General features: G+C 43.9%; 1 protein-coding gene across 2 annotated transcripts in view; it reads left to right on the top strand.

Annotated features, from left to right (window-relative positions):
- Window positions 1–21,373, top strand: part of CLRN3 (clarin 3) — a 29,031-nt gene extending 7,658 nt beyond the window's left edge. The window contains exons 2-4 of one of the 2 annotated variants that reach the window (XM_054435818.2): window positions 6,426–6,675; window positions 15,362–15,541; window positions 20,792–21,373. In XM_054435818.2, coding sequence (XP_054291793.1) covers window positions 6,447–6,675; window positions 15,362–15,541; window positions 20,792–21,063 — 681 coding nt within the window. In that variant the 5' untranslated portion in view covers window positions 6,426–6,446 and the 3' untranslated portion in view covers window positions 21,064–21,373. Of the gene's footprint in view, window positions 1–6,290; window positions 6,676–15,361; window positions 15,542–20,791 lie in introns of those variants that run through there. The other variant, XM_054435819.2, reaches the window with a different exon arrangement.
- Window positions 21,374–26,052: the final 4,679 nt, after the last annotated feature.

The following is a 26,052-nucleotide window of genomic DNA, read 5'->3' as shown; positions in this document are numbered from 1 at the left end:
GGAAGCAGTTTCCTCCACATGTATTATGCTGTGTAAGAACTTACTTATAATAAGAAAGATTCAATTACACAAGGCACTAATAATGAGATATAAAACAACAGAGATAAGTTAATAGAAACAAATTGAGACTCCAAGCCATATAACTCAAGATTTAATACATAAGTTAGAAAAAATTTTAGCTAAGAAAGAGTTATCATTGTGGAAGAAAATCACAGTGAATAGACCGCAAAAATATGAAGGGAATAAAGCAATTAGAAGAGGGTGAATAGTGGATATGAAGGTCAAAGATCACCCAACACAAGAATAACTGGTTTGTCTTCAGGTAAAATTTCAACAAGTGGAACACATAATTTAGAAATATGACACAGAAAAATGTTTCTGTAATAAACTGAATATGCAAATTGAAAAGAGAAACTACATGAAAGGAGAATAAAATGAATCAGAATAATCTAAACAAAATTTAGGTGGGTATGGCTGCACTTTACAAACAGACTCTTATAACCATGCTATCAGAGTAACTCAGTCACATACACAGAGAAAAAATATGGCTGGCCTCAGACTTTTCAACAGCTACGTTCAGTGCAAAAAGGCAATAAAGTGGTAGCTACAAAATTCTAAGGGCAAGAAAGTGTGGCAGCCATGTGGTCATTCAGGGAAGGCTGACTACCTCCTTGGATTATGATGGAGTAAGAAGGGCCCCCTATAGTCTTATAAAATTAATAAGACAGAAGATGATATATAAAGGAATGGTTTCTATAATAGACCTTGGACATCAGGCAGCACAGGGCCATGATTCCTGAGATAAAAGAAACAAATGAAGTCAGACTGACAATTGCCCCAGGAGGTTTTCAAGGAGGAAATTTCCAGGCTATGGTGCAGAAGGGGAAACCAAAGAAGCCAATGGTCTTCTGGAGTTGAATAGAAAGAAACCAAGGTTTGAGGAGGCCAGAGTGCTAGGATTGGTGGTGAGTGCTGGAAAGGAGAGAGCTGCAGAGGGAAGCGTAGAAATCTAGAGGGATCCCTGGAATCATTAATTGAGTGCTGAGGCACACACCTCAGAGGAAGCTATGGAGACCGGGAAGGGAGCCATGGCAAAGCCGAGTGACAAACAATTCCTGGAGCTTACAAAGGACTGGAAAGAATGATCTCTTAATAGAGAATCCAGAAAGAGACCCACACAGATATGATCATCTGATTTTCAAAGAAGATGCCAAGGCAGTTCATCAGGGAAGGGATAATCTTTTCAAGAAACCAAGCTGGGACAACACCCTAGCCACATGCCTAAAAATGAACCTCAGCCCTTACCTCATATCATATACAAAAATTGACTCGAAATAGACCATAACCTTAAATATAAGACCTAAATGCATAAAATTTCTAGAACAAAACATAGGAAAATAAATATTTGTGCTCTTGGGTTAGGCAAAAATTTCTTAAATATAACATTTAAACCATATTCCATAAAATGAAAAAATTGGTAAGTTAGACTTCACCAAATTTAAAAAATTTTGCTCTTCAATGATGCTGTTAAGGAAATGAAAAAACAACCCAGATACTGGGACAAAATGGTTGCAAGACATATAACTAATAAATATATGATATATATAAAACATGTATCTAATAAATATTGTATCTTGAGGATAAAATATAAAGAATTCTTACAACTCAACAAAAAGAAGACAAATCAATAAGAAAATGGACAAAAGATGTAAACAGAGGCTTCACCAAAGAAAGTATATGAATGGCAAACAAACACATACAAAGATGTCCAACATCATTAGTATTAGCAAAATGCAAATTAAAAACCACAGTGAGATACCAGTAAACACTCATTATAATGCCAAATTTTGAAGGACTTATAATAGCAAGTGCTGGTGAGGATATGGAGCAACTGAAACTATCATACATCTCTTGTGGGAATGCACAGTAGAACAGCCACTTGAGAAATCAGTCTGTCAGTTTCTTATAATGCTAAATATACACTTACCATGTTCCAGTAATATCTCTCTTATTTATTTATGCAAGAAAAAGGAATCAGATATCCACATGTGTATTTGTACTTGAATGCATAACAGCTAGCTATTCTTAACAAATATAATATATTGATGTAACTTGAGTCTACCAAAATGTCCATCAACTGCTGAGTGGATAAACAAATGTGTGTATCTATATCTAGATGAATCTAAAAAATAAAGTCAGATACAGAAGACTACTTATTATAATATACCATTTTTATGAAATTCTAGAAAAGCCAAAAGTATAGTGACAGAAAAGCAAACCATAGAATTGTAACTTAAAGCAATATTACATATAAAATAGCAAACATTTTCCAGTGCTATAGAAAAAAGGGCTTTCTCATACATTTATGGTGGGATTATGAATTGCAAGCCAGTTGGGGGCCAATTTATATTTAATATAATAAGTCTAAAAATGTCTATCTGAGTCAGTAATTCTCCTGAGATTCATTTTAAGGATTTAGTTAATGATCTGTATTTAAGCAAATTTATATAAGCAAAAAATTTCATAATATCCAAAATGGCCAAAATAAAACATTGTTAAATAAGTGATGGTAAATCCATTAAACAAAATAGCCTAGAGTGACAAAAAATGTTGTAAACGTTTATAAACATTGATTATAAATTGTCTACAAATAAAATTTCAATAAAACCCTAAGAGTAGATATATTTTAAGATCACATTCTTTGATTAAAATTATAGAAAACTAGAAACAAATAACCAAAATAGAAATAATGCTATCATACAATTACCTTACAAACTTTGTCCTCAACAAACAGGAAATAAAAAATGCAATTTCAAGATGTTAAATGCCAATTTACATATGTAAAAACCTATGGAACCTAGCCAAAGAGATATATATATATATATATATAAAGAGAAAAATATTCATGGTTTTAAATATTTTATTAATACAAAAACAAAATAATTAAGAAAATAAAATATTCACTTCAGAAAATTGGAAGAGGAAAAACGAAATAAAAGACAGCAACAGAATAGCAGCAAAGATAAAATTTAATATTAGAAAAAAAACCAGGAAATGAAACAGATATGCAGTAAGGAGCAGAGAAGACAATAGAAATTCTAGTTCTAGTAATTTCCTGAGTTCTCATTGTCACCTCACCTTGGGTAATGCAAAATAATCCTATATCTTTAAAAAAAAATCACTTTTCTGTTTCACACAAACTTGAGTTGGTTTTTACATGTAAATAGCCTTAATAACTTTGGAGTTGGGATACCAGATCCAGAAAGTATAAAGTATAAGACTGAAATATTTGGTTACATAGACATTTTTAACTTGAGCCAGCAAAATGGCGACACATATGTTTAAAATGTATAAATGTATAAATATGATTGAAATGCAAATAAAATGAATAAATATATTCAATGAATATATTTCAGTATACATATATATATCCACAAGATACACAGAACTGACAAGGGTTTACTATCTTTTCTGTACAAAAAATCATAAATAAAAAACCTCTCTATATAATAAATGAGCCAACATCATAAACAGAAAACTATGTCAGTAAAAATACACATGGATAATAAGCTTATTAGAATATAGTAACTCTGACATGTAAAAATCAAATAATGCCAACAAGCTACTTCTTGTCTCCCAGCTTGTGAAAGATTAAAAATACTAGCAATACTATGCTGTGGGGAAGCTGTGGAAATTGGGGACTCTAATGCAAAATGCTGTTGGTAGGAATTTAAATTGGGACACACTTTCAGCTGGTGTACACATATTTTTGGTTGACTCAACAATTCTCCTTCTCAGAATTTATCTCAAGGAAATACCTAGAAAGGTTAGCAAGGTCGAACATAAAAGGAGTATCACCACATCATGGGTACAGCAGTGAAAAGCTGGAAACAACCTGAATGTCCACCAAAAGAGTTTGTAGAAATAATTTGTGGTTGCTTTGTACAATGGTAAATGTGATCTATTGACATGAAAGGATTGCCATGGCAAGTTATTGAAATTTTTATGAAGCAGATTATAAAATAGAACATAGAGTAGGACTCAATTTTATTATAAATGTGTGCATGGTGCTACACCAGATGTTTGTCTCCTCTGAAACTCATATTGGTGAGTTTCAGTGTGGCAGTATGGAAAGTTGCCACTTTTACGAATCAATGGAGTTATGAGGGCCCTGCCCTCATGAATGTATTAATTCTTTCATGGACTAATGGACTAATGGATCAATGGGTTTTCTCTGGAGTGGGACTGGTGGCTTTATAAGAAGAGGAAGAGAGACCTGAGGTAGCACTGTCAGCCCACTTGCTGTCTGACCACCATGATGCCCTGTGCCACCTCAGGACTCAGAGTCCTCACAAGCATGAAGGCCCTCACCAGATGCAGCCCCTTGACCTTGGACTCCTCATCCTTTAGAACCTTAAGAAATAAATTTCTATTCTTTATAAATCACCCAGCCTCAAGTATTCAGTTATAGCAGCAGGAAGCTAAGACATAAAGCTATCGGTATGAAAGTCTTTGCCCAACTATGAACACAATTACTTCTTCTAGGATAAATTATTTATTATATTTACTTTCTTCTTTGTTCTTGCCCGTTACATTTGAATACATTTTTGTAATAGGCCTATGTAATACAAAATACAATAACAAATACAAAATTATTTTCCTCAGTAGGAACAGGGCAAGAAGGAACTAACTACTAAAATTCTGTCCCACCCTATAAGAGTGTGGTCAAAATAAATAGACTTAAATGGAAAAAAGAGTAAGTTTTCCCAATAATATACATGTTTTGAAGATGTAGGAAAGTGTGCACCTTCACTGTATTAAGGGCATGGTGGGTGACTGGTATCTTTTTCTAATGAGCAGCTGGGCAATGTGTAGCAACAGCTTCAGTAACATTCACAGACTTTGACTCACTTCTAGAAGTCTAAGCAAGGAAATAATCAGAGATATGGACAAAGGTTTATGCATAAGGATGTTCATGCATTGTTCTTCCTTAATCATAATTTTAAAATAGAAACAACATAAGTGTCCACAGTAGTAGAGTATGTGTGTACGTATCTCCAATAATTTATTGAACAAATGTTTGCTGAGTGTCTTCTCTGGGCCAGGCTCTTTGACAGTCCCTGGAATCCAGTGGTATACAAAACAAACATGTCCACCTCCTGGAGCATGTCATCTAGTTACAATAACGGAAAAGACAGATGATCAGCCAATTCCACAAATAAGTTAGGTGTTAATGAAGAAAAGTAGAGGATGAAGTAATTGCGTTTTTTTGCCATTAAAAGTAAATGTAACTTTCAATGGCAAAAACCACAATTACATTTGCACCAACTTAATACGATATTACTAAATAATCAAAGAATACAGTAAAAAGAGGTATGGAAAACATGCTAGGAATGTCTATTTATCATCTCAAGAAATGATCTTTTTGCCAAATGGGAGAGTTTTTCTAAAGTCCAGAAATGACCATTTATAAACTATTTACCACTCAACAGAGTGGATACAGCTATAATGACCAAAAGCAAGAATGTTCAGAACCACCTCTATCAGAGTACCAAAAGGTGATAAAGATGAAACTTCTCAAGATATAATTTAAATAATACACAAATATGATCAAGAGGAAATTTGAAAGCCATACCTCTCTGATAAAGTCTAAAAATAGAGAGGTATAAAGCATAAGGAGGTGTAAGCTTTTCTCTTTCCACTCCACGATACATTTGACAAAGGCTTACCCTCCTTAGGATTCCTCTTGAAACAATTATAAGAGTTAAATCACTAACCAGTAAAGAAACTGAGCAATGTATAGCAAAAACTTCAGAAAAATCCACAGACTTCATCAAACTTCTAGAAGTTTAAGCAAGGAAGTAAGTGGAGATATGAAAAAAGGTTTATGCTTAAAGATATTTGGGTGTTGTTCTTTCTCAGTCATAATTGTGAAATTGAAACAACATAAATGTCCACAATAGTGAAGTATATGTTTACATATTTCCAATAATTCTTGGAGGAGTTGGGGTTTCATGTTGTTGTCTGCTAGACTTAGGAACGCTTTGGGAATACAGATCCTCCACGCCCTATTATTTAGGAATTCTACTCCTGTCGTGATATGGTAGGCTAAACTTGCTTCCGTGACACTTGGCCAAGGATTACAAATTAATTGCATGATTGAGGAAGTCCCTGGGAAGACCACGCCCACCCCTTGTTCATGCTGGTTGGCTGTAACCATAGCAGCCTCTTACTCCAGATCAAAGTTCAGCTACTGTTAATTTTATGGCCATGTTCAGAGTTCAATGTCTATTAGCATAACCCTTCCTCAGGAAGAGTGAGATTTTATATTTGACAACAAAGTGTTAGACTCCATTTCTAAATACTAGACTTCCAAAGATAAGGTCCAAAAGTGTTGTAAGAAGATATTCATTTTTTTGTCCTAGAGAACTTATTTTCCTGTGAAAATGCCTACCACAAAGAAGACATTGATGTTCTTATCAAGCTTTTTCACCAGCCTTGGGTCCTTCATTGTAATTTGCTCTATTCTTGGGACACAAGCATGGATCACCAGTACAATTGCTGTTAGAGACTCTGCTTCAAATGGGACCATTTTCATCGCTTACGGACTTTTTCGTGGGGAGAGTAATCAAGAATTGAGTCACGGACTTGCAGAACCAAAGAAAAAGTTTGCAGGTAAATGATAAACTAATTTGAATGGATATAGTGAGATTGAATTAAGGTTTGTGTCATTCTATATTTGGGCCAAATAACCATTCAAAAACAATTTCTTTGTAAGTTTTGGGTTAGGCTGAAGATACAAGCCTAACTCATAATTTTGGAAATTTGCCATGTCATTATTTGAGCTTCCTCGGTTCTGCTTGTGTCTATTAATACAATAGTCTATATCATTCTAGCAGTGGCTGTATTTAAATAATACCTACCAAGTTGACTGACAAGTAAATAAGTAAAAATATGTGGCAGCAATATGGCATTGAATAGCCAGTAGGAACACATGTTTTAACTGTATTGACTGGGTTTTTAGTTGGAGCCACAACCTCTGTCTAGAACTTCACAAGTGGCATCTATGCAGGAAAGAGTAAAATGGAAAATTTATTATCTCTATTTCTCAAGTTCATTTTTTAACTGATTTTAATTTACCTCCAAAATATCTAATGGTTGGAAATTATATTAAATTTCCATTAATTTATTAGTTGTATATTTGACAGGAATTCCTAAACTTTTTTTTCTGATTTCTTGTATAATAATGCCCACCTCTGAATAGAGGAAAATTAAAAGTTCATTGAGAATAATAAGTTGATTTAGCTACTTATTTGACTTTTGAGGTTTGATACCTACCTTCATGTTTTCTGAATTTAAAAACATTTGTAAATTATGTAACACATTAAATGGACTTTGTTTTGAACAATGTTGTATGCAAGTATTATACAGGCATTATTGGGTATCATACAGTCATTACCTTTTGACTTATAAATATGCATCATTTTCTACCTTATACACATGTAATGTTTAGTCCTTGTGTAATGCATGAAGAAGTTTGAGTCCTAGACACTAGCTCTAAGTTCTAGCTCTAGTGTGTTTATGACTTGGTTAATGAAACTATTTTCTTAAATCCAAAGCAACCTGGTTATGTTCCAAGTTACACATTTGTCATTTAGATGTTAGCAAAAGCAGCGTCTCCCCTGGCATTGCCATAGACTTTCAGGGACATCTCCTCTGGTGTCAACCTCAGCTTCCCATAAGGATGGGGAACATTGGCTTTACAGCAACTTTCAAAGACTCAGTCATGCTTTCAGTTATGTGAATAGCATTTTCAAAACCAAAAAGTGCCCTGAAGCCTCAGACACATTTAAGAAATTTTAAGTAAGAGACAAAACCTACAAGTTTTTTTGGTTTCCATATGGCATCTGTTTGGAACCAGTTGATTTCCAATTTGAGACAAATGGCTTCAAAGAAAGCATCAACTATCTCTATGCACGGAGACTCAGAGGAGGCCAGGATGGGTCAGGACCTGGCTCTAAAGCCCTGTGTGTATGCAGGTGAGCATGGTGATGTCAGGGGACCAGAGCAGGCACTTGTCAAGGAGAGCCCTGAAAGGGCCCAGGGCCAGGTAGGTGTGGCAGCCCAGGTGGGAGCACAGCCAGGCAGAGTATTTGCCTTCCCTTTGCTGGATCTCTACTTTCAGTCTTTGTTATGGGGGAGCCACATTCTGACCTTCCCCAAGTCACTGCCCAACCTCCTGGTGCTGAAGAAGGTGAACCACCACCCAATTAATGAAGGGGCTGCACTGTCACTCTGGTTGACACCTAAGGACCTCTCAGAGCCTAGGGGGTCTTCATTGCCAATGACTGTAATAATCGTTGGGCTTGAACACCTGTAAGCAGTTCTCTCAGACAGGAGAAAGTCATGTTACTGGAATCTTCAACTTGCGGTGTTCAGCTGCTAACGATCCGGGGATGCTTCCCCTGGGAGCAGCCCTGCAGTGTGCACAGTGAGACGTGGGTGCTCTCCTGTGGTTTCTCATGGCCACCCGGGGCTTCTTTCAAATCAGAAACCAACCATTGGCAGTACAATCAAATCTGTATAAATGCCCCTTTCTTGCCCAGCAGTGGTGGACTGACTATTCCAATTGAGAATTTAACCATAGCAGCTTCTTGGCTAGGGCGAGGTCACATCAAGAGTCCCCCAAGAGTAATAATTATTGCAAAGCTCTGCTATATTTCTGCATGGTATTTATCATATTGAGCCAATTTTGACTGTAGATTTGAAATGAAATAGCAGAAGGAAGCAATGACAGCTGATTTCAAAGTGCCAAAATAATTCAGCCAACATTGGTCAATCTGTTGGGAAAATCATCCTTCAGACCTGGTAAGGAAATCCTCCAGTGTGTAACTGGAGGGTGCGGGTAGCTCAGGCTGACTGGCTGCATCCTAGTTTGCCCAACATCCAGATGAAAAGTGACAGGTCCTGTATGTCCACCTGTGAGCAGGTTGTCTTTGCTACTCCCAAAGTCCTGGAGATCTAATTTCTGTTCCAAAAAACTTCCCTGAGCAGCTGCTGCTTGTATAAGGGGCTCAGGATACTGAAAGGAATTGCACGTGGTTCTTGGCCTTGGAGGGCTCACCACTCAGTGTGAGATGAAGACCCCTCCTCAGCTAAAATCAGTGCCCTGCACTCACTGCTGGAGCATGGTATGTGCAGGTCTGCATGGAAGCAAGGGAGTTGGGGGAAATGCATGTCTGCAAAGCCCCGTTGGAGGACAGAATCCTGAAAAATGAGCTGCTAGGAGGTGTAAGCTCACACTGTGGCCACCCACCTATTTCTCGGTTCTGGATCTTGGGTGCCATGTAAAAAGAAGTCATTCCTTTAACTCTGTGTTTTGAAAATGTGGTCAGGGTCCCGGAAGCACAATGTGCTCTGTTTCCTCACACTGGCAATCATGGCAAAACAAGTCATTCACATTTAGGACATGGAATTCCTGTGAATGTCATTTCAAATATTACTCAGCCTATGCACTGACCAGAACATATTTTTTACAGAATCATTTTGACAGGAAACGTTTTTACGATAGTTTTTTTGTTGTTGTTGTTGTTTTGTTTTGTTTTTTCATCACCCAGGCTGCTTCACACCCAGACTGGAGTGCAGTGGTGCCATCTTGGCTCACTGCAATTTCCACCTCTTGAGTTCAAGCAATTCTCGTGCCTCAGCCTCCCTAGTAGCTGGGATTACAGGAATGCACTACCATACCCAGCTAATTTTTGTATTTTTAATAGAGACAGGGTTTCACCATGTTGGCCAGGCTGGTCTCAAACTCCTGACCTCAAGTGATCTGCCCACCTCGGCCTCCCAAAGTGCTGGAATTACAGGCATGAACCACTACACCCGGCAAGATTTTTCTTTTCTTTTTTGAGACAGCGTCTTGCTTTGTCGCCCAGTCTGGAGTGCAGTGGTGCGATCATAGCTCACTGCAGGCTCTACCTTCTGGGCTCAAGAGATCTTCCTGCCTCAGCTTCTGGTGTAGCTGGGATCACAGGCACGCACCACCACACCCAGCCACTTTTCTTATGTTTTGTAGAGACAGGGTGTCACCAGCCCAGGCTGGACTTTATTATGAGAGATATTTCTCCTCATGTGACACTGCACTCTTTGTTCTCAGTTCCAAGAACAGTGTGGTTTGCAGACATGTGGGACTTTGAGCAGTCACGTTTCCTACAGCGGAAGGTAGAATCACCTGGGATGCAGGTGCAGCATCCCCACCCTGGACCAAATGAATAGCAATCTCCGCGGGATGAGGCCCTGACCTGCTCGTTTTTTAAAAATCTTCCCAGGTGATCCTAATTCAGTGTTGACAACAACCAGCTCCCACCAAGGCCAGGCACTAGATTGACAGGCATCGCTGTACTGGGTATTGTTTTTTAAGTCCTTTGGATGTGGCCTGCTTGAAATTAAATGAATTTATTGGCAAAAGCTCTGGACAGCCTTGCAAAGGAAGCAAGGCAGACTGAGGGAAAGCTCGGCTCCTGGCTGGCCTTTCAGTGCTGTGTCCGAGTCAGGATCCACTGCAGCTGGCGGGAGTCTCTCCCAATCTGGCACTCCCCCGCCCACTAGTCTCTTTTCTCCACCAACCTCCATGTGTTCTCGGGGAGCTCAACATTGCACCATTAGCCCAGGCTAAAAATAATTAGAAAAATAAACCTGCTGCAGAAACTAATGAATTGCAAAGAGAAGAACAAATGAAGTTTATTTCTCCAGAATTCATAAAGATCCCCCACCTTACTACCTACTTACCCTGTCCACATAAGGAGATTCTCCTGGAGAGCAGGTTCATCATCTGCCCCCAGAGATATAACCACACTGTGATGGGGAGAGTAGACAGGACAAACAGTGTGCCCTCCCAAGCTCAGGCCACTTCTCCCCAAGGAACCCTGGCAACTTTCTGAGAGGCTGGGGCACCAGCCTGGGCTCCCTGGGAGAGCTACCAGGCCACACTTGGAGATCTGTTGATAGAATGACTCCTCCCATGGGCACTGGGAGCTGCCCTGTTCAGGCTCCCTGGTGACCAGGTGCTTATGGAGAGAGTCACAGTAATTCCCACTCATCCACTCACAAAGCCACGGGCTCTCCCTTGATGTCCGAGGACTTATAGAAAACCAGAACTCAAAAGGCAGATGGTAAGTGGGGCCTGAAGGGTTACATTTTCCTGCGTGGGGAGCCCGGATGTCCAGATGGCTCTCATGGGCACCCATTATCCACTGCCCAGCAGCATGTTTCTGCCTCCCAGCTGCGGGATCTGCAGGCCAGGCGCTCTTCTCTTTGGCCACGTTGTTCTTGGCTCTTTCCTGGGGCAATTAGTGCCAATTGTGAGGTGGCTTTCCTGATTCACACGCTTGCCCCCTAAAAGGAAGAAAAAGAACGGAATGTGTTTGCTAATTTTGTAGGCAGAGAGCAGCTGTCAGATGCTATGGAAGTTTATTGTTATTTCATTCTTGGTAACTTTCCCTGAATTTTCAGCTTGTATTGTCTAAGTTCTGAGCCAGGAGCTGGAGCGGAGATACAGCTGTCAGACCTGTGTGGCAGGAAATTCAGAAAGCCGGAAGATAATTTTAAAATGCAGCAGTTAGAATCAAGATGAATTGCCACCTTAATACGTAGAAAATATGAGTCAACAGGCCCCAAATGACTCCCTTTTGAAAAATCACATTATTAGATCTTACCAAAAGTCACAAACAAAACTAAATTCAATTGTCACTTTCTAATTTACTCTGGAAAAAAAAAAAAAAAAAAGGGAATGTGAACCATTTACCAGTGAATACCCAAAAACAGCTTTTACTAAGTGTGTAAAGCAGAAAAATACTGCAAGCCACTGCAGGGGCCTTGGACACAGCTCCTTTTTTGCTAAGGAGTGAGTTCATTTAGTCCCCAGCAACCTTTGGGATAGATCCTGGAGTTTCCCCTTTAGCATCCAGGAGGAGCTGGCGAGTGTGGAATGGGAAGCGATTCCCTCTTATGGTGACTCATCTGCAGCCTCTGACCTGTCCCCCTGAACAGGTGTGTCCTACGTGCTGTAGCTTTTTTTCCTTCTCTCCTCCAGTGTCACCCTCTATTACTTTCAAAACAAGTGTGTGCTAAATTGTAGCACTATTAATCCCCCAACGGCTGCACCTCTGCAGTGAGCAATAGGCAGAGGCAAGAAATTTCACCTCATGTCAGGGATGGAAAAGGTCCCAGCCCAGGTGGCCACATCCCACTTACCCAGAAGGCAGGCCCAGCAGGCCCCACCCATTCCCGTCCAGGCAACAGGCAGTGGCTGGCGTGACCCAGGCCCCACTAGAGCCCTTCCCTGGGATGCATAGCCCAAGACTATGCTGAGAATTTCACCACGCTCTATGGGTTACTAGCAGAAATTGCAAAATAGTCCAGTCACTATTGAGCACAAGTAGGCTGTACCTGTGCGAGCTGGACTTTGCTCACAGTCCCCAGTTCCACTTGAGGAGCAGGGTGGTGAATTCATCATCCTCATGCCACTGAGCTGAGGCTTGCCCAGTCTTCTCCTGGTTTTCTCCCTTCTCCCATGGGTTTTCAAGGGACATGCGGCCATGCCAACCGCTGTGAGGCATATCCACATTGCGCTCCTCCTGCCCTTTTCTCTCTCCTCCCCTTTTCTTTCCTGCACTTTTTCACTCTCCCTTGCAGCCAGAGCCCTTGGGTTACCTGTCATTGCTGCTTCTGGGGCTTCTCCCACTCCTGGTCTAGGAGGCTCCACCCCGAGACCTGCACCACTCGGGATGAGGGTCTTTACCACAGGACCCTTTTGCCAGCAGCCCCTGAGGCTGTGTCTCGGACACCCAATTGCAAGCTGCTGGCCACATCTCCTTCATGCCTACTCTGTTCAATGGGAGGAAACTTTTCTTCCTCATAGAACCCTGCTGATTAAAGAGCCAAAAAAGAAAACAATAGTGAACGAATAGAATTAAGAGGTTCAAAAATGGAGTGATGACGTCCTCCTGTCCAAGGGGAGTGTTGGGTCTCATTGGGAGCCCCGTGTCTATCTGGCCATGTGTGGTGGCCTCTAATCCCAGCACTTTGGGAGGCCAAGGAGGGAGGATCACTTGAGCTCAGGAATTGGAGACCAGCCTGGGCAACATAGTGAGATCCTGTCCCTACAGAAAATTTTTTAAAAGGCCGGGCATGGTGGCTCACGCCTGTAATCCCAGCACTTTGGTAGGCCAAGGCTGGCAGATCACCTGAGGTTAGGAGTTCGAGACCAGCCTGACCAACATGGATAAACCTCATCTCTACTAAAAATACAAAATTAGCCGGGCGTGGTGGTGCATGCCTGTAATCCCAGCTACTTGGAAGGCTGAGGAAGGACAATCGCTTGAACCCGGGAGGCAGAGGTTGGGGTGAGCCGAGATCGCACCATTGCACTCCAACCTGGGCGACAAGAGCGAAACTCCAACTCAAAAAAAAAAATTTAAAAAATTGGCTGAGCGTGGTCGTGGTGGCACATCCTGTAGTTCCAGCTACTCTGGAGGCTGAGGCAGGAGGACTCTTTGCTTGAACTTGGGAGATCAAGACTGCAGTGAGCGATGATCTTGCCACTGCACTCCAGTCTGGGTGACAGAGCAAGACTCTGTCTCCAAAAACAGAAGAAAAAGAGAGAAAGAGAAATAGAGTCAGAATAAAGTATGTGCAGGGGGCCAGGCTGGCAGGGACTTTGTAGTCACATCCAGCAGAGAATACTCCAGAAACGTGGGCTGTTAATCATGTTGGGATTTATATCCCTCCTCAAATATTTGGAAAGGCTGCCAGGCAGGAAAGGAGCAAGTGAATTTTGTATGATTCCCAAAGGAGAATTAGGACCCCTGGGTTTAAGTTGTGGAGATGCAGATTTGGGCTCAGCATAATAAGGAATTTTTAAATCATTACAGCAATGCAGGGAGGGAAAGGGGAGGGGACTTGGTGACCCCTCCCTTGGGTGCCCACAGCACCCTGGGGTCTCCTGCCTCCCATTCTGAATTCTTTGAAACACTCTGGTTCCATTAGGAACTCCTTGACCTTCGACCTGTGGGCATACGCTGAGGGAATACCACCCCTAGGCCCAGAAACCAGAGATCCTACCTGGCCTTTTCACTTTCTGTTCTTTAAAGCTGCTCAAGATAAAGATGTGAGGTCTCCAAGGCTCTCTCCCTGGAGACCAGAGAAACCAGAATGGAAAGAAAGAGCCTTTCACTTGTTTTTACCCACCTGTTCCCAGTGATGTTGCTGTGGCCTTACTGTGACTCAGAACTCTTTCTCCCTAATCACTTTCTCCCATGTCCTGGTGACTTTCGTGGAACATCCCTGTAAACACTATTTAATGTGCTGGCCTCCTCCACAGGGCCTCACACACCGTGACAGCCCTTGGCTGTGCTGGGCTTACATGTAAGTGCAGCCCTGTGGTGCCTGGGCCTTGCGTCCTCCACAAAACAGCAGGTGGAGGAGATGGCTAGTGGCGGTCAGAAGCCCGAGAAAGGCAAAACCAGGAACCCAGGACTGACAGCCAGGGTACCTTTGCTTCATTTTATAAGAGTGTCCTTCCATGCCTGGAGCTCCTCTGCACTTAAGAAATATGCAAATTTCATCCAATGCTGTTAGGATTCAGAAGAGTTCTCCCTGCAAAGCAGAGGCAAGGCTCACTCATGGGCGAATTCCCAGCCGTCCCCAGCGTTGGAGCCCTCTGGGCATCTGGTCCTCTCTGGCCCCAGGGAAGTGGAGTCTGAAGTAGGACCCACAACTCAATTTGCACCAACGGAAGTCATTTTCTTATGTCAGCCTTCGGCTTCCACTTTCCTGGTCACCTTTCTTAGGCTTTTCTCTGCTGATGCCACCCCTGACTCATGGAATTACCCCAGACGCCACAGGGCTTGTGGGATTCTCACAGTGCACAGGTTTTCAGGGTGACCTACCCTGTGAGTGCCTCCAAGTGGAAGCCGAGTTAGTGCTCAGAGCAACAGGGGCACTGATGAAACTGTGAAAATCACCTTGGCAAGGATGGAGCCTGAGCTCAGTAATGGGAAGGCTGTCCAGCCCTGCTGCCAGTATCCAGGAAGGTAAACTCTTTCCTAGGGGACTGCAAAATCAGGACAAATATCCAGTTATCTGTAGTGTTACGGTTATACCCATCCAACCACTGATTCAACAACCAGCCTCCAGTGGGGAATGCGGGTCTTGTTCTTGCATGACTTGGAGGCTCCTGATATCTCTAACTGACATCCAACAACTGCTAACTCAAGTAACTAAGAGGGTAGGGTGGGGAGGAATGCCAGGCCAGAGCTGGTATTTGCATTATGTGCTATGCACTCACAAAACATTGTTTCAGTTTTAGAGATACTGAATAATTCTTCCCAAAAAACTCTGCATTCGGTGACTATCCTGTTCCTGGTCCTGAGTTTGATCACATCGCTGCTGAGCTCTGGGTTTACCTTCTACAACAGCATCAGCAACCCTTACCAGACGTTCCTGGGGCCGATGGGGGTGTACACCTGGAACGGGCTCAGCGGTGAGTGGCCTTGTGAGACTCGGTGCTCTGCAGAGAACTGCATCCCGCTTGTCCCCATGTCTCTGCCTCTCATACATGCATGAACATACACAGTCACGTTTACGCCAAGGAAACTATGAGGACCTCCCATGAGCTGAGGGCTGGGGTTTATTTTGTCAGTCCAAAGTGTTTATGAAGCATCTCTGGAAATAGAATTCTGTTTTAAATGCACTGTTGAGGAGGCGTGTAACAAGCCAGCCTTTGCTTTTGAGACTCTAACATAAGAAGTCAAAATGCACAAAAGTCAACAAAATATTGACCGGGCTCCTGCCATGTGTTGAACTCCAAACTAGGCTCTGTGTGTCATATAGAAGCACACACACGTGCACACACATACACATGCACACACACGCACACACACACGTGCATACACGCACACATGAACACACCGGCACACACTTCCTTCTCTTTCCTCCTCCACATGACAAGAGTCCACTTGGTCTCCACACATGACATCTCTGCATGGTCGTGCCACAGAGCCACAGATAATGGCACATAAGAGAATCTGGGGGCAATACTTTTTTGTGGGTTACCTGTGAGCCTGGGGTGTTGCTGGGTGGTGTTGCTTGGTTATTTTGTTTGTTTCATGGGTGTGGTGCTGGGAGGACGGAGCCCAGATGGGAAGTGGGTCCCAGCTTTGACTCACAGTCTTCTGGCTTTCACTGGGTTTTTCCAGGGCTCTGCAGCCACCCATCTGCCCAGAGCAGGGCTGGGGAAGTACCTCTTTGCCCTGCCCAGCTGCCTTCAGGGCCTTTTGCTCCCACCGGGCAGTCAGGTTTCTCCTGTTCTTTCCCTCTCTCCACCATTGAAACTGGACCTTGGGAATGAAGCCTGTCCTAGGGAAATGATTTCTGAGGTGGCTTCATGTAAGCTCCAGGTGTGCATTTTAACACAGGCCTGAAATTTTGAAGCACAGGAAGGAGGCTCTGGATATCAGACATGTCAGGAAGCCTCAGAGGAGGGGCTGAGGGCAGCATCATCCTGTCCCTCTGTTGAGTGTCATCCTTACCACGAGGCAGGCGCAGGTGGCTGGAGAAGGCCAGCATCTCCATGCCATGGAGTAGAGGTGTGCTGAGGAATATGAACAACTGGCTCTCCAGTGGGGACAAACAAAAACAGAAAAAAGCCCTGGTGATTGGAATGGTGTAAACACAGCCATATGGCCATTTTCAAACACCCAATGTGAGATCACTGACGTGGAGTTGAGATGTACAAACTGGCCCCAGCACAGCACAGGTAGGACAGTGAGGGATGCTTTTTAAAATGGAAAAGCATTAAGCCAGGACTACAGGTGGACAAGGGTCACATTACATTCTCACACCTCAGCTCTGAGGATTTGGGGTCAGGCTGGTTTAACCACATTCATATATTACTGGCTCTTTCTTTCTGTGCTTTTATTACTTGGGGGTAAAAACAAATGAATCCCCCAATTTAATGGGCAGCCACTATGGATGAGGCACAAAAGTCCTGTAGAATGAATATCACTGCTTCCCGTTCTTATAGCAGAGCTGAGTGTCAGAGGTTAAGGGACTTTGTTACAAAATCAGATACACTCACCTGAATGCCAGAGGCCCTTGCCTAAGCTACTTGTATGATGATGATTCACTCCAGTCAATCAAACCAAGGTAAACCAATTGGTACTTATGCCCAGGGTAAAGAGATAGATTATTTGTACTTTTGCTCATGTAACTAAGAAAGTACGAGAAGCAGTGGCTTCAGGCACAGCTCGAGTCAGGGTCTCGGCCCGTGTCGTCAGGACTGTTTCCTGCCATTGCTCCATCTGTTGAAATCCCCAGCATTGACTCCATCATTCATTAATGGGCCGGATCAATCCTCTTGAAGATAAGATGACTGCTGGCCACTCTGGGCTCATTGCTGATGGTGGCAGCCCCAGGAGAAAAAAACTTATTTCCTCCAAATTCAGAGAAAGTCCTGGGCTACTTTGCACTGGTTTGCCCTTCTCCCATCCCTTGACCAATCTCTGTAGCTGGCAGGGTTCAATTCCCCAAGCCATCCACTGACTGGCCAAGGCTACCTGCCCATCCTGGAGCTGAGGCTGGAGTCGGCCCTTCCCCAGCCACAGGGGTGAGTGGGGAAGGAAGCCTGCGTTCCTGGAGGGAAAACAGGCGCCAGGACCAGAGTGGAGGGCCAGGTGTGGCGCCAGCCGAACAACAGGGGCTCAGCATTGCTGTGTCTACAGCCTTCAGGGTTCAAAGTCTGCCACCTTTTCCACTAGGCTGTGGCTTCCACATCTCTGCTCCTCCGCAGCAAAGTATGGGCTGGCTTTGCATATAGCAGAGGCCTCATGCATGTTTGTGAAGGAAGACATGAAAAACAGGGACCAGACAGCCTTCCTGTAGCCCTGCCTACTCCTATCCACAAAGAATTGTTGGACGGAGAGGGAACTCCTGCCACCTTCCTTTCCTGGCTCGGGAGCAAGTTCTAACACACAGAGGGAGGCTGTGAGGTGGGCAGAAAACAACCTGAGAGGTTGATGTGTAAGCAGCAGATTGCGTTCTGATGCCTGCCTGGGAGAAGCCTCAGCACAGCTTAGCTTCCTCTAAATGCCCCTTGAGGCCTCTTGACCCTAACGCTTTGATAGGCCTGACTTTTGCCCAAAGTAGCCCTTTGGGGGTTCCTGATTTTCTTCACAGGAGCTTTGAGGGTTGGAGAACTTACTGAAACTCTCAGTTTCCAGGAGGCTCAGACTGCAGAAGGGCTTGTATACAGAGATGTCTTAATTCTTGCCTTGGGTCATGGCCGTGGGACAGCATGATCAGACTGACTTCTGGGAGTCCTGGGGCCAGAAGGAAGTGCTCCAAACTCCTAGGGGCTGGTTCTGAACAACCTCTGCTTGGCCAGCAGATGTTGGGTAGGGAAGGAAGTGGGTTTCCTGGCTTGTTTCTGATAGAAAGAAGCAGGTTCTGCTTTGAGGAGACAAACAGCAGTCTCACTTCCTAGGTTCCCGTGACCTCTGACCTCAGCCTACCCTTTGCACCACACTGACCTGATGAGGCTGCATCCTGGCCTCAGGGGATAAAATTGTCGACTGCGAGAAGCTTGGAGCCAGAGAGAACTTTGCAGACATTTGTGTCTCATCTGAGGAACCCAGAGAGTGGAAACTGATCAGGAGGTCCCAGGGCCCGATGGTCACAGGCCAGGACAGAAGCCAGGATCCGTGAGCCTTCCGAAGCTCCTCATCTACCCCGGGGCTTCCTCCAGACCCTGTAAATCCTTCTGTCCCAGAGGCTGGAGAAGCCTGGCAGGTAGAGGCTCTGGGCATCTTGTCACTAAAGGGGACTCAGGTTTGCATTTTGTGTCTGTGTGTCGGCCCCTCCCCATTCAAATCAAAGTTCTAGGCAGTCTGCTCTGGAAAAAAGCATTTAGCCTATATTCATCCTGCCCCTTTATGATTAAGCTTTTATAAGGAACTTCACAAGAGGAAAATGAAAGATAATTAAGGCTGTGAGGCACCTGGAGAGCTTCAGAGGGCCAGGGCTTCTGTGCGGACAAATTATTAAGAAATAAAACCATTACGTTGAGGATGAAGGTCTGTCATCAAGGAGTGTTTAAAACATTCTCCTCATACAAAACCTCTCTAATTAAGGCCTTTTGAAGGACCATTTGGAAGGTTTCCCTGGGTGTGCGTTATAGCAGGATACATTTGTTGTCCACTGAGTTCCGGGTATGTGGCGGCAGACAGAGTCTCAAAGGGCTTCCGTGGCCAGGATCCCCTGGCGGCCCCCTGTGCGTATCAGGCCTCACTGGGTGAGCCTGTTCACCGGCCTCATCACAGGTCCTGGAACATAGGCATCGTTATCCTCCAAAACCTTTCTTTTAACAGCTTTATTGACACATGAGTCACACACCATATAATTCACCCATTAAAGTATACAATTCCATGGTTTTTTGTATGTTTTCAGACATGTGCAAGCCTTACCACTGCCAATTTTAGAATATTTCGATCATCTTGAAAAGAAACCCCATGCCCTTTAGCTATCACCCCCTCCCAGCCCACTTCCAGCACTAGGCAACCGCAAAATCCCTAATCTACATTTTTTTTGTCTCTAGCTCATTCCCTTTGGAAGATGAGGAATGAGGCTCAGAAAGGCTACATGACTTGTCCAAGTTCACCTAGCTGGGATTTCCAATCCTGCTCTCTCTGATTCCAGAACTACATTCTTTTAACTAGACAAAAGTGGCTCTCCCAAGTCTATACTGAAGAATGTTCTTTAGGGCCGGGCACAGTGGCTCACACTCAGCACTTTTGGAGGCCGAGGCAGGTGGATCACTTGAGTCCAGGAGTTTGAGACTAGCCTGGGCAACATAGAAAAAGCTGGTCTCCATAAAAAATTAGCCAAGCATAGTGGCATGTGCCTGTAGTCTCAGCTAGTCAGGAGGCTGAGGTGGTAGGATCAATGGAGCCCGGGAGGTGGAGGTTCAGTAAGCTGAGATCATGCCACTGCACTTCAGAGCCCAGGGGAGAGTGAGACCCTATCTCAAAACAAACAAAAAAGAATGTTTTCTAGTGGAGGATATTGTGAAGAATAAAAAAGGGAAGACAGAAACATACAATAAGTTCTCTTCTCTAATGAGTTTTGTAAGGAGATCCCTCCTGATTAGACACTCTTGCCAGTGGCATCATATGCCATGAGATTCAAGCTCCTGGGATGGCATTTGTGGCTCTCAGGGCAGCCCAGTCTTGGTACCCAGTTCTTAAGACCCTGGGACCTCTCCCCAGCAGCTGAGCTTGTATCTCACAGTCCCAGGTGCTCCAGGCCCACTGCCCACCCAGGGTCTCTGTTAAGGCGGCTTCTTCCATCTGTGATGCCCTGTCCTTCCTCAGCTCTTCCCAGACCTCCTTATACAGCTTCTCTCTGAACTGTCCTATTCACTCATTCATTCAGCACACTACTGCATTCACCACCTAGGAAGTGCACTGTTTGGTAGACCAGTTGCACAACTACTTCTGAAAGCGTTTGAGTCAGCACATTCGCTGTTGGTCCTACACAGCCCTGCACAATCTTTAGTGTTCTATGCCTAGACATCTAGTTTGTGTCTTACAATTTTGTACCTTCTCCCTAGTGCTTAAAAGAGTGTAAACTCCCGTGTAGATATGGAATACATTCCCATATATATGTGTTTCATAAAGATAAGTGACATTAAAAACTGTATCACCATGCCATGCATGAAACTCCATTTTCTTTTCAGCATCCTTCGTTTTTGTGACCATGATACTGTTTGTGGCGAACACGCAGTCCAACCAACTCTCTGAAGAGTTGTTCCACATGCTTTACCCGGCAACCGCCAGTAAAGGAACGACCCACAGTTATGGATACTCGTTCTGGCTCATACTGCTCGTCATTCTTCTAAATATAGTCACTGTAACCATCATCATTTTCTACCAGAAGGCCAGATACCAGCGGAAGCAGGAGCAGAGAAAGCCAATGGAATATGCTCCAAGGGACGGAATTTTATTCTGAATTCTCTTTCATCTCATTTTGGTGTTGCATCTATTTTACATCAGCCCTGAGTAGTAACTGGTTAGCTTCTCTGGACAATTCAGCATGGTAACGTGACTGTCATTTGTGACAGCGTTCGTGTTTCGTGACACTGTATTCTTCATTGATGCTGTACTCCTGGAAAGTTTTTCCCACAAGGTTGGGGAAAATGAATGAGAAATGTCACTGATCTGTGTGGTATTCAAAGCAGTAGTATCATGATGAGTATAACGACCCTTCTGACCTGGTCTCACGATCTGAAATAATAAAAGGCTGTGTCATGTTTCTTTTCTTTGAGTATCTCAAAGCACTTCAGTGCCTATGATCTCATTTCCCTCAGGAGAGACCAGGTATTTTTATTCTACTCTATGCATGAAGACTTCTGGGAACAGAGGGTTTCAGAACTCACCTTTCCAGGACCAAGTGCTGGAGGCAAAGAGAGACTTTGGAGTAAATGACTTGGTTCTCTGGACCCTCAGTCACTGGCATATTCAAACCCAACGGTGGGTAAAGGTGATTATTGTGATCCTCAAACACATTTTTGATATTCCAAGATGGGGCTTTGGTCAGAAAGAGAATAGAAATGAGAAGATCAGAGAAAGAAAAAATGATAGCCCTGTGGTCTATATGCTAAAGAGGCTAAACATTATATTTTTGGTTTAATAGGATTGTGGTGAATTCAGTCAAAATGGAAATGAAATATTGCTAGCAACCACCATGTCAACCAACAGCCTTAGTTTCTGTGGTGTAGACCGGGGTGTGGCAGGTGTGATGGGAGTGTGTCATCCATCAGCAGGCTCCTGCCCAGCCAGAGACTGAGGGAGAAATGGGTTAGAACACCGTGGCTTGCAGGCATTCATTCCTTGAGTCAGAGACAGGGCAAACGTGGAACACGGGCATGGGGTAGGGTAGCGCTTTGAGAATAGATTGGATGAAACTGGTTTCTGGTTTCATGAGAAGCCAGTGGGCAACCAGGAAAAATTTTTAAAGGCAACAGAATGGATTTGACCCTCTTTACAGTAGAATATTTTCCCAGAAAATCACTTTGAGAATCTTTTGAGCTTGACTATTTCACGAGTTACCCAGGTTGAACACTGATAGGGTTCTGAAATGACCACCTTGCGTGTCTTGATGGGACCATGGCCAAAAGGAGCAGAATTCCCTGGGTGTGATTTGCAGAGCAGCATCTCTTTGGGTAGAAGAATATCTCATTTATGAAGCTATCAGGGATTAATGACCTTCTTACTCATTATTTTTTAACACTGTCTTAGAAAGAATATTTTTCATTTAAGAAATACATGTAGGGTATCTGCGATGTGGCTAGCACAGTGCTCACCAGGATATCTGCCCCCATGGAGCTACTGTTGGACAGTCAAGACAGGTATTCAGAAAGCAATTGCTAAACACCATTTAAAAGAGGTACTTAGTCACAAATTGTGCTCATTCTTTGAAAGGTCAGTTCTCTGTCACATCCTTCCCTAAAGCCCTACTTATTCAAAGTTACTCTTAATATTAACTTTGAATATATTTCTAAAAATCTGATCAACAGTGAACATTTTCTAAATTCCTTGGATCTAGAAACACATTCTTTGAAAGTTTGCATTTTATATCAGATTTTAATAATGTGAACAATTAATGAAGAGGAAACAGCTATAGATAACAAACCCACAGAAACAATTGCTAAATAGGCATTCACATCATGTGCTCGTGTGAATGATTGTGTTTTGTGGAAAAAGCGCTGCATTTATTCACCTCAGCATTTGAGCAGAGCTCAATTTCCTTAGGGGGAAAATTTTTTCTTAATACTTATATCACAAATGACCTTTAAAACATGGGAAGCAGGTAAATGGAACTATGTTTCACAATTTGGGAGACGAAGAGAATGGTTTCCTTAATGTGTTTTAAGGCAGAAGATAATGAAACTGCACATGCAAAGTCTGTAGAAACAACTTTAATGCTATTCACAAACACAGGTGGGTGTGCGTTTCACAAGCACAGGTGGGTGTGTGGAAGTGTGAACACAGGCCTCCATGACTCGGCCTACAAGATGGGTGGATGGCATAGTGAGGCAACAATTCATTACACAATGAATAGTAATTTGCTGTTTTAAAATGGCTTAATAAATGTACATTGTTTTACATTTGGTGAATAGATTCACCTGAAGCACTATTTCGAAGGGGTCTGAACTAGTCATACTATGACCGTTGAAACATTGTATGACTCTAATGAACCCATGTGGTCTTGTTATGATGATCTGGGTTGCAAGGTTTATCCATATTTGCAAAATAAGTTAAGTTGTATAAAATATATACTCTTCATATAGTCTGTGATGATAACTTTAGAGAAATCAATACTTTGTTGTCAAACTGATTGGGCTCAGCCAGTGAGTTAGTGTTTGCAAAGCACGGTGGGATACGGGAGGGAACCTCCAGGCAAGCTTTGCTATGATCATTAGAATTGTGTCTGATCATCTCAACAAACCCTGTGGGTTAGGCAGGACGGGAGCATTGTGTCGTTGGATATGGCATTTCTCAGGGTCCGCCTAGGGATCCTGCAGCCAGCCTCACATGGCCATGCACTAGTGATGCCCTTGTATGCTGCCTGTGGAGCCGCAGGTACACGCCAGCAGCTTCATGCCTTTTGAGGCTGCTTGGCCTCTTGGAGGGCCTGGGACCCTGCAGATTCTGCAAACGGCAGCAGGTGCTAAGCAGAGTTGCAGAGTGGGCGCTCCTTCCCCACCCCACGCCTACCCAGCAACCCTCCTTCTCTTATGCTGGAACTGGTCATTCAGGGTAGACTCAAAGTAGGTTTCTAGTTGACTAATCTGTTGCCTTTCTACAGCCTAGACAACAGGCAAGATGTGTAGGGGGCAGGGGTGGCTCAGAGTCAGGGGCCCTCTGACCCTGAAATTCCAGTGTGGAGAGAAGCTGGGAACCCTTGGTCCCTGCGCCCCTCTGGACTCTTTGGACCCAGCACTCAGAACTTTCAGAGGCCTCAGGCAGATGAGGTCATCAGCCAGTGGTGCAGAGGACTGACCTCTTATAACAATTGACCAGCTCTCTAGCCCTGGTCCTCGTTCCCTGACCCCTTAGACACCTCTACCTCCCAGGACTTGAGAACGTTCGTAGGTTGCTCTGACATCCCACAGAGAGTGGTGAGAAACCAGCAAAGTCACTGCGTATCTCTGAGCTCATCTTTCCTCATGAAAAAAATAAATACACAAATAAGAGAAACAATAATCAGTGTAGGATGAAGCAGTGAAGTTCTGGAGTCACGCCGCCTGGGATCTGCTACTGACGACTCAGAGAAGTGACTTCATCTCAGTCAGCCTCATTCTAATCATCTGTGAAATGGGATCACAAGAGCTGGTTTAGCTTGGAGGGCTGTTGTGAGTGAACCATAATAAGGAGCTCTGTGCCCTTGACAGCTCAGGGTGGCCTCCTCTTTCACAGACCCATAAGTTCCTAGAACACAGTAGAAACTGTGGGGAACAATGTCACCACCCTTAGCCACTGCAGGCCATGCTCATTCTGCTGTCCTGTAAATAAACAGTAATAAACAAAACACTTCAGCCCAGAGGCGTTAGTAGACCTGCCCAGGAACTCAACCTGACAAGTGGCAGAGCTGAATGGAAACAGGTCTCCAAGTCCTTTCTTTCTGTGTTGGATTCGTTTGACAATTTGTGTGTATCAGGCCGAGGAGAGGTGCTTGGGTGGAGTCAGGAAGGGAAGGAAGGGTGGCCCCTGGTCCCGGAGCTCTGTCCCAGATGGGAAGTGTGGCATTCCTGGTGTGCCCCAGAGGAGGTAAGGCCTCGCCTCGCCTCACCCCACTAGTGAGTCTTATGGTGGGTCTTCTTCATTCGGAAGGAAAAGAGGCAGCAGGCTTGGGCAAAAGCATCCAATGTGTTTCACATGAATCCTCAGGTGAGCTTGGGTGCTGACCCCAGCAGGGGATGGTGGGGTCTCCTCTGCACGACCCTCCACACCTACCCAGAGGGGGACCTTGTGATCCTTCAAATAGAAGGCCAGGGCGCAAAGCACTCCTGGTGACCAGGGCGCTGGTTTACTACAGCTGCACTGGAGAAGGACCTGAGGCGTAAGGGATGTCTGTGAAACCTGAATGTCCCATGCGGGGTGGCAGTGAGGACGCTGAGGATACACAGGTACTATTTCCCCCGCTATTAGGGCCGCCAATTCTGTGTTTGTTATGCTCTTGCTGACATATGTCCTCACGCTGCCCAAAGACCCTGAAAAATAATGACAGCACTGATTAGAATTTCAGACAGTGTCCTAGTTTAAAAGCAAAACAGGATTTGTTTTAGTGACAGCTTTCAGACCATGAAAGTTTCATTTTCAAAATGTTTAAATGTTTAGTAAAAAGGGAAGATTGAGGAAGAAATGAATTATATTTTATGACTATTCATTTTACAAAAATCACTGTGAAAAAGAGCACCCCTCCTGCTTCTCACGCCCCTCCTGCCAAGCAGCGGGGAGGTGTTTCATTTCATCCTGGCCCTTGGTTTCATCCTGGCCCTCAGAATGCCCTGCTCCTCTGGCTGTCTTGAAGCACGCCACTTCAGCACCACGTTCAGCTCCCGTAAGTCACTGTTCCCACAGGGGGAAGCTTCTCCTTTTCTTACTCAGTGTAGGGATATGGTGAAGCCTTCCAGGGTCCCCCAGAAGAGAGCGGTGGTCCGAGTAGGGGTCCCAGTCCTCAAGGCTGTCGCAACAGCAGAGACCACAGCCACAGGTGCCAGGCCTCAGGGTGTGCCTGCCCCAAACCCTGCAAACAGGAGACTGTGTTGAATCCTCACAGCGATATCATGTGTTGTTTTAAAGTTAACCCCATCTGACAGATGAGCCACTAAGGCTTAGGTTGGCAAAGTGGTGTCCCCACCATGCCACAACCAAGGAGAGTCTGAGCAGAGATTCTGATGCAGATTTACCCACCAACGTCTCCTCGAGGCACACC

The sequence above is a fragment of the Pongo pygmaeus genome, chromosome 8 (genome assembly GCF_028885625.2).
Source record: "Pongo pygmaeus isolate AG05252 chromosome 8, NHGRI_mPonPyg2-v2.0_pri, whole genome shotgun sequence".
Classification (NCBI taxonomy): domain Eukaryota; kingdom Metazoa; phylum Chordata; class Mammalia; order Primates; family Hominidae; genus Pongo; species Pongo pygmaeus.
The sequence above is the reverse complement of the archived record's forward strand: the minus strand, read 5'-3'. Positions and strand labels throughout refer to the sequence as shown.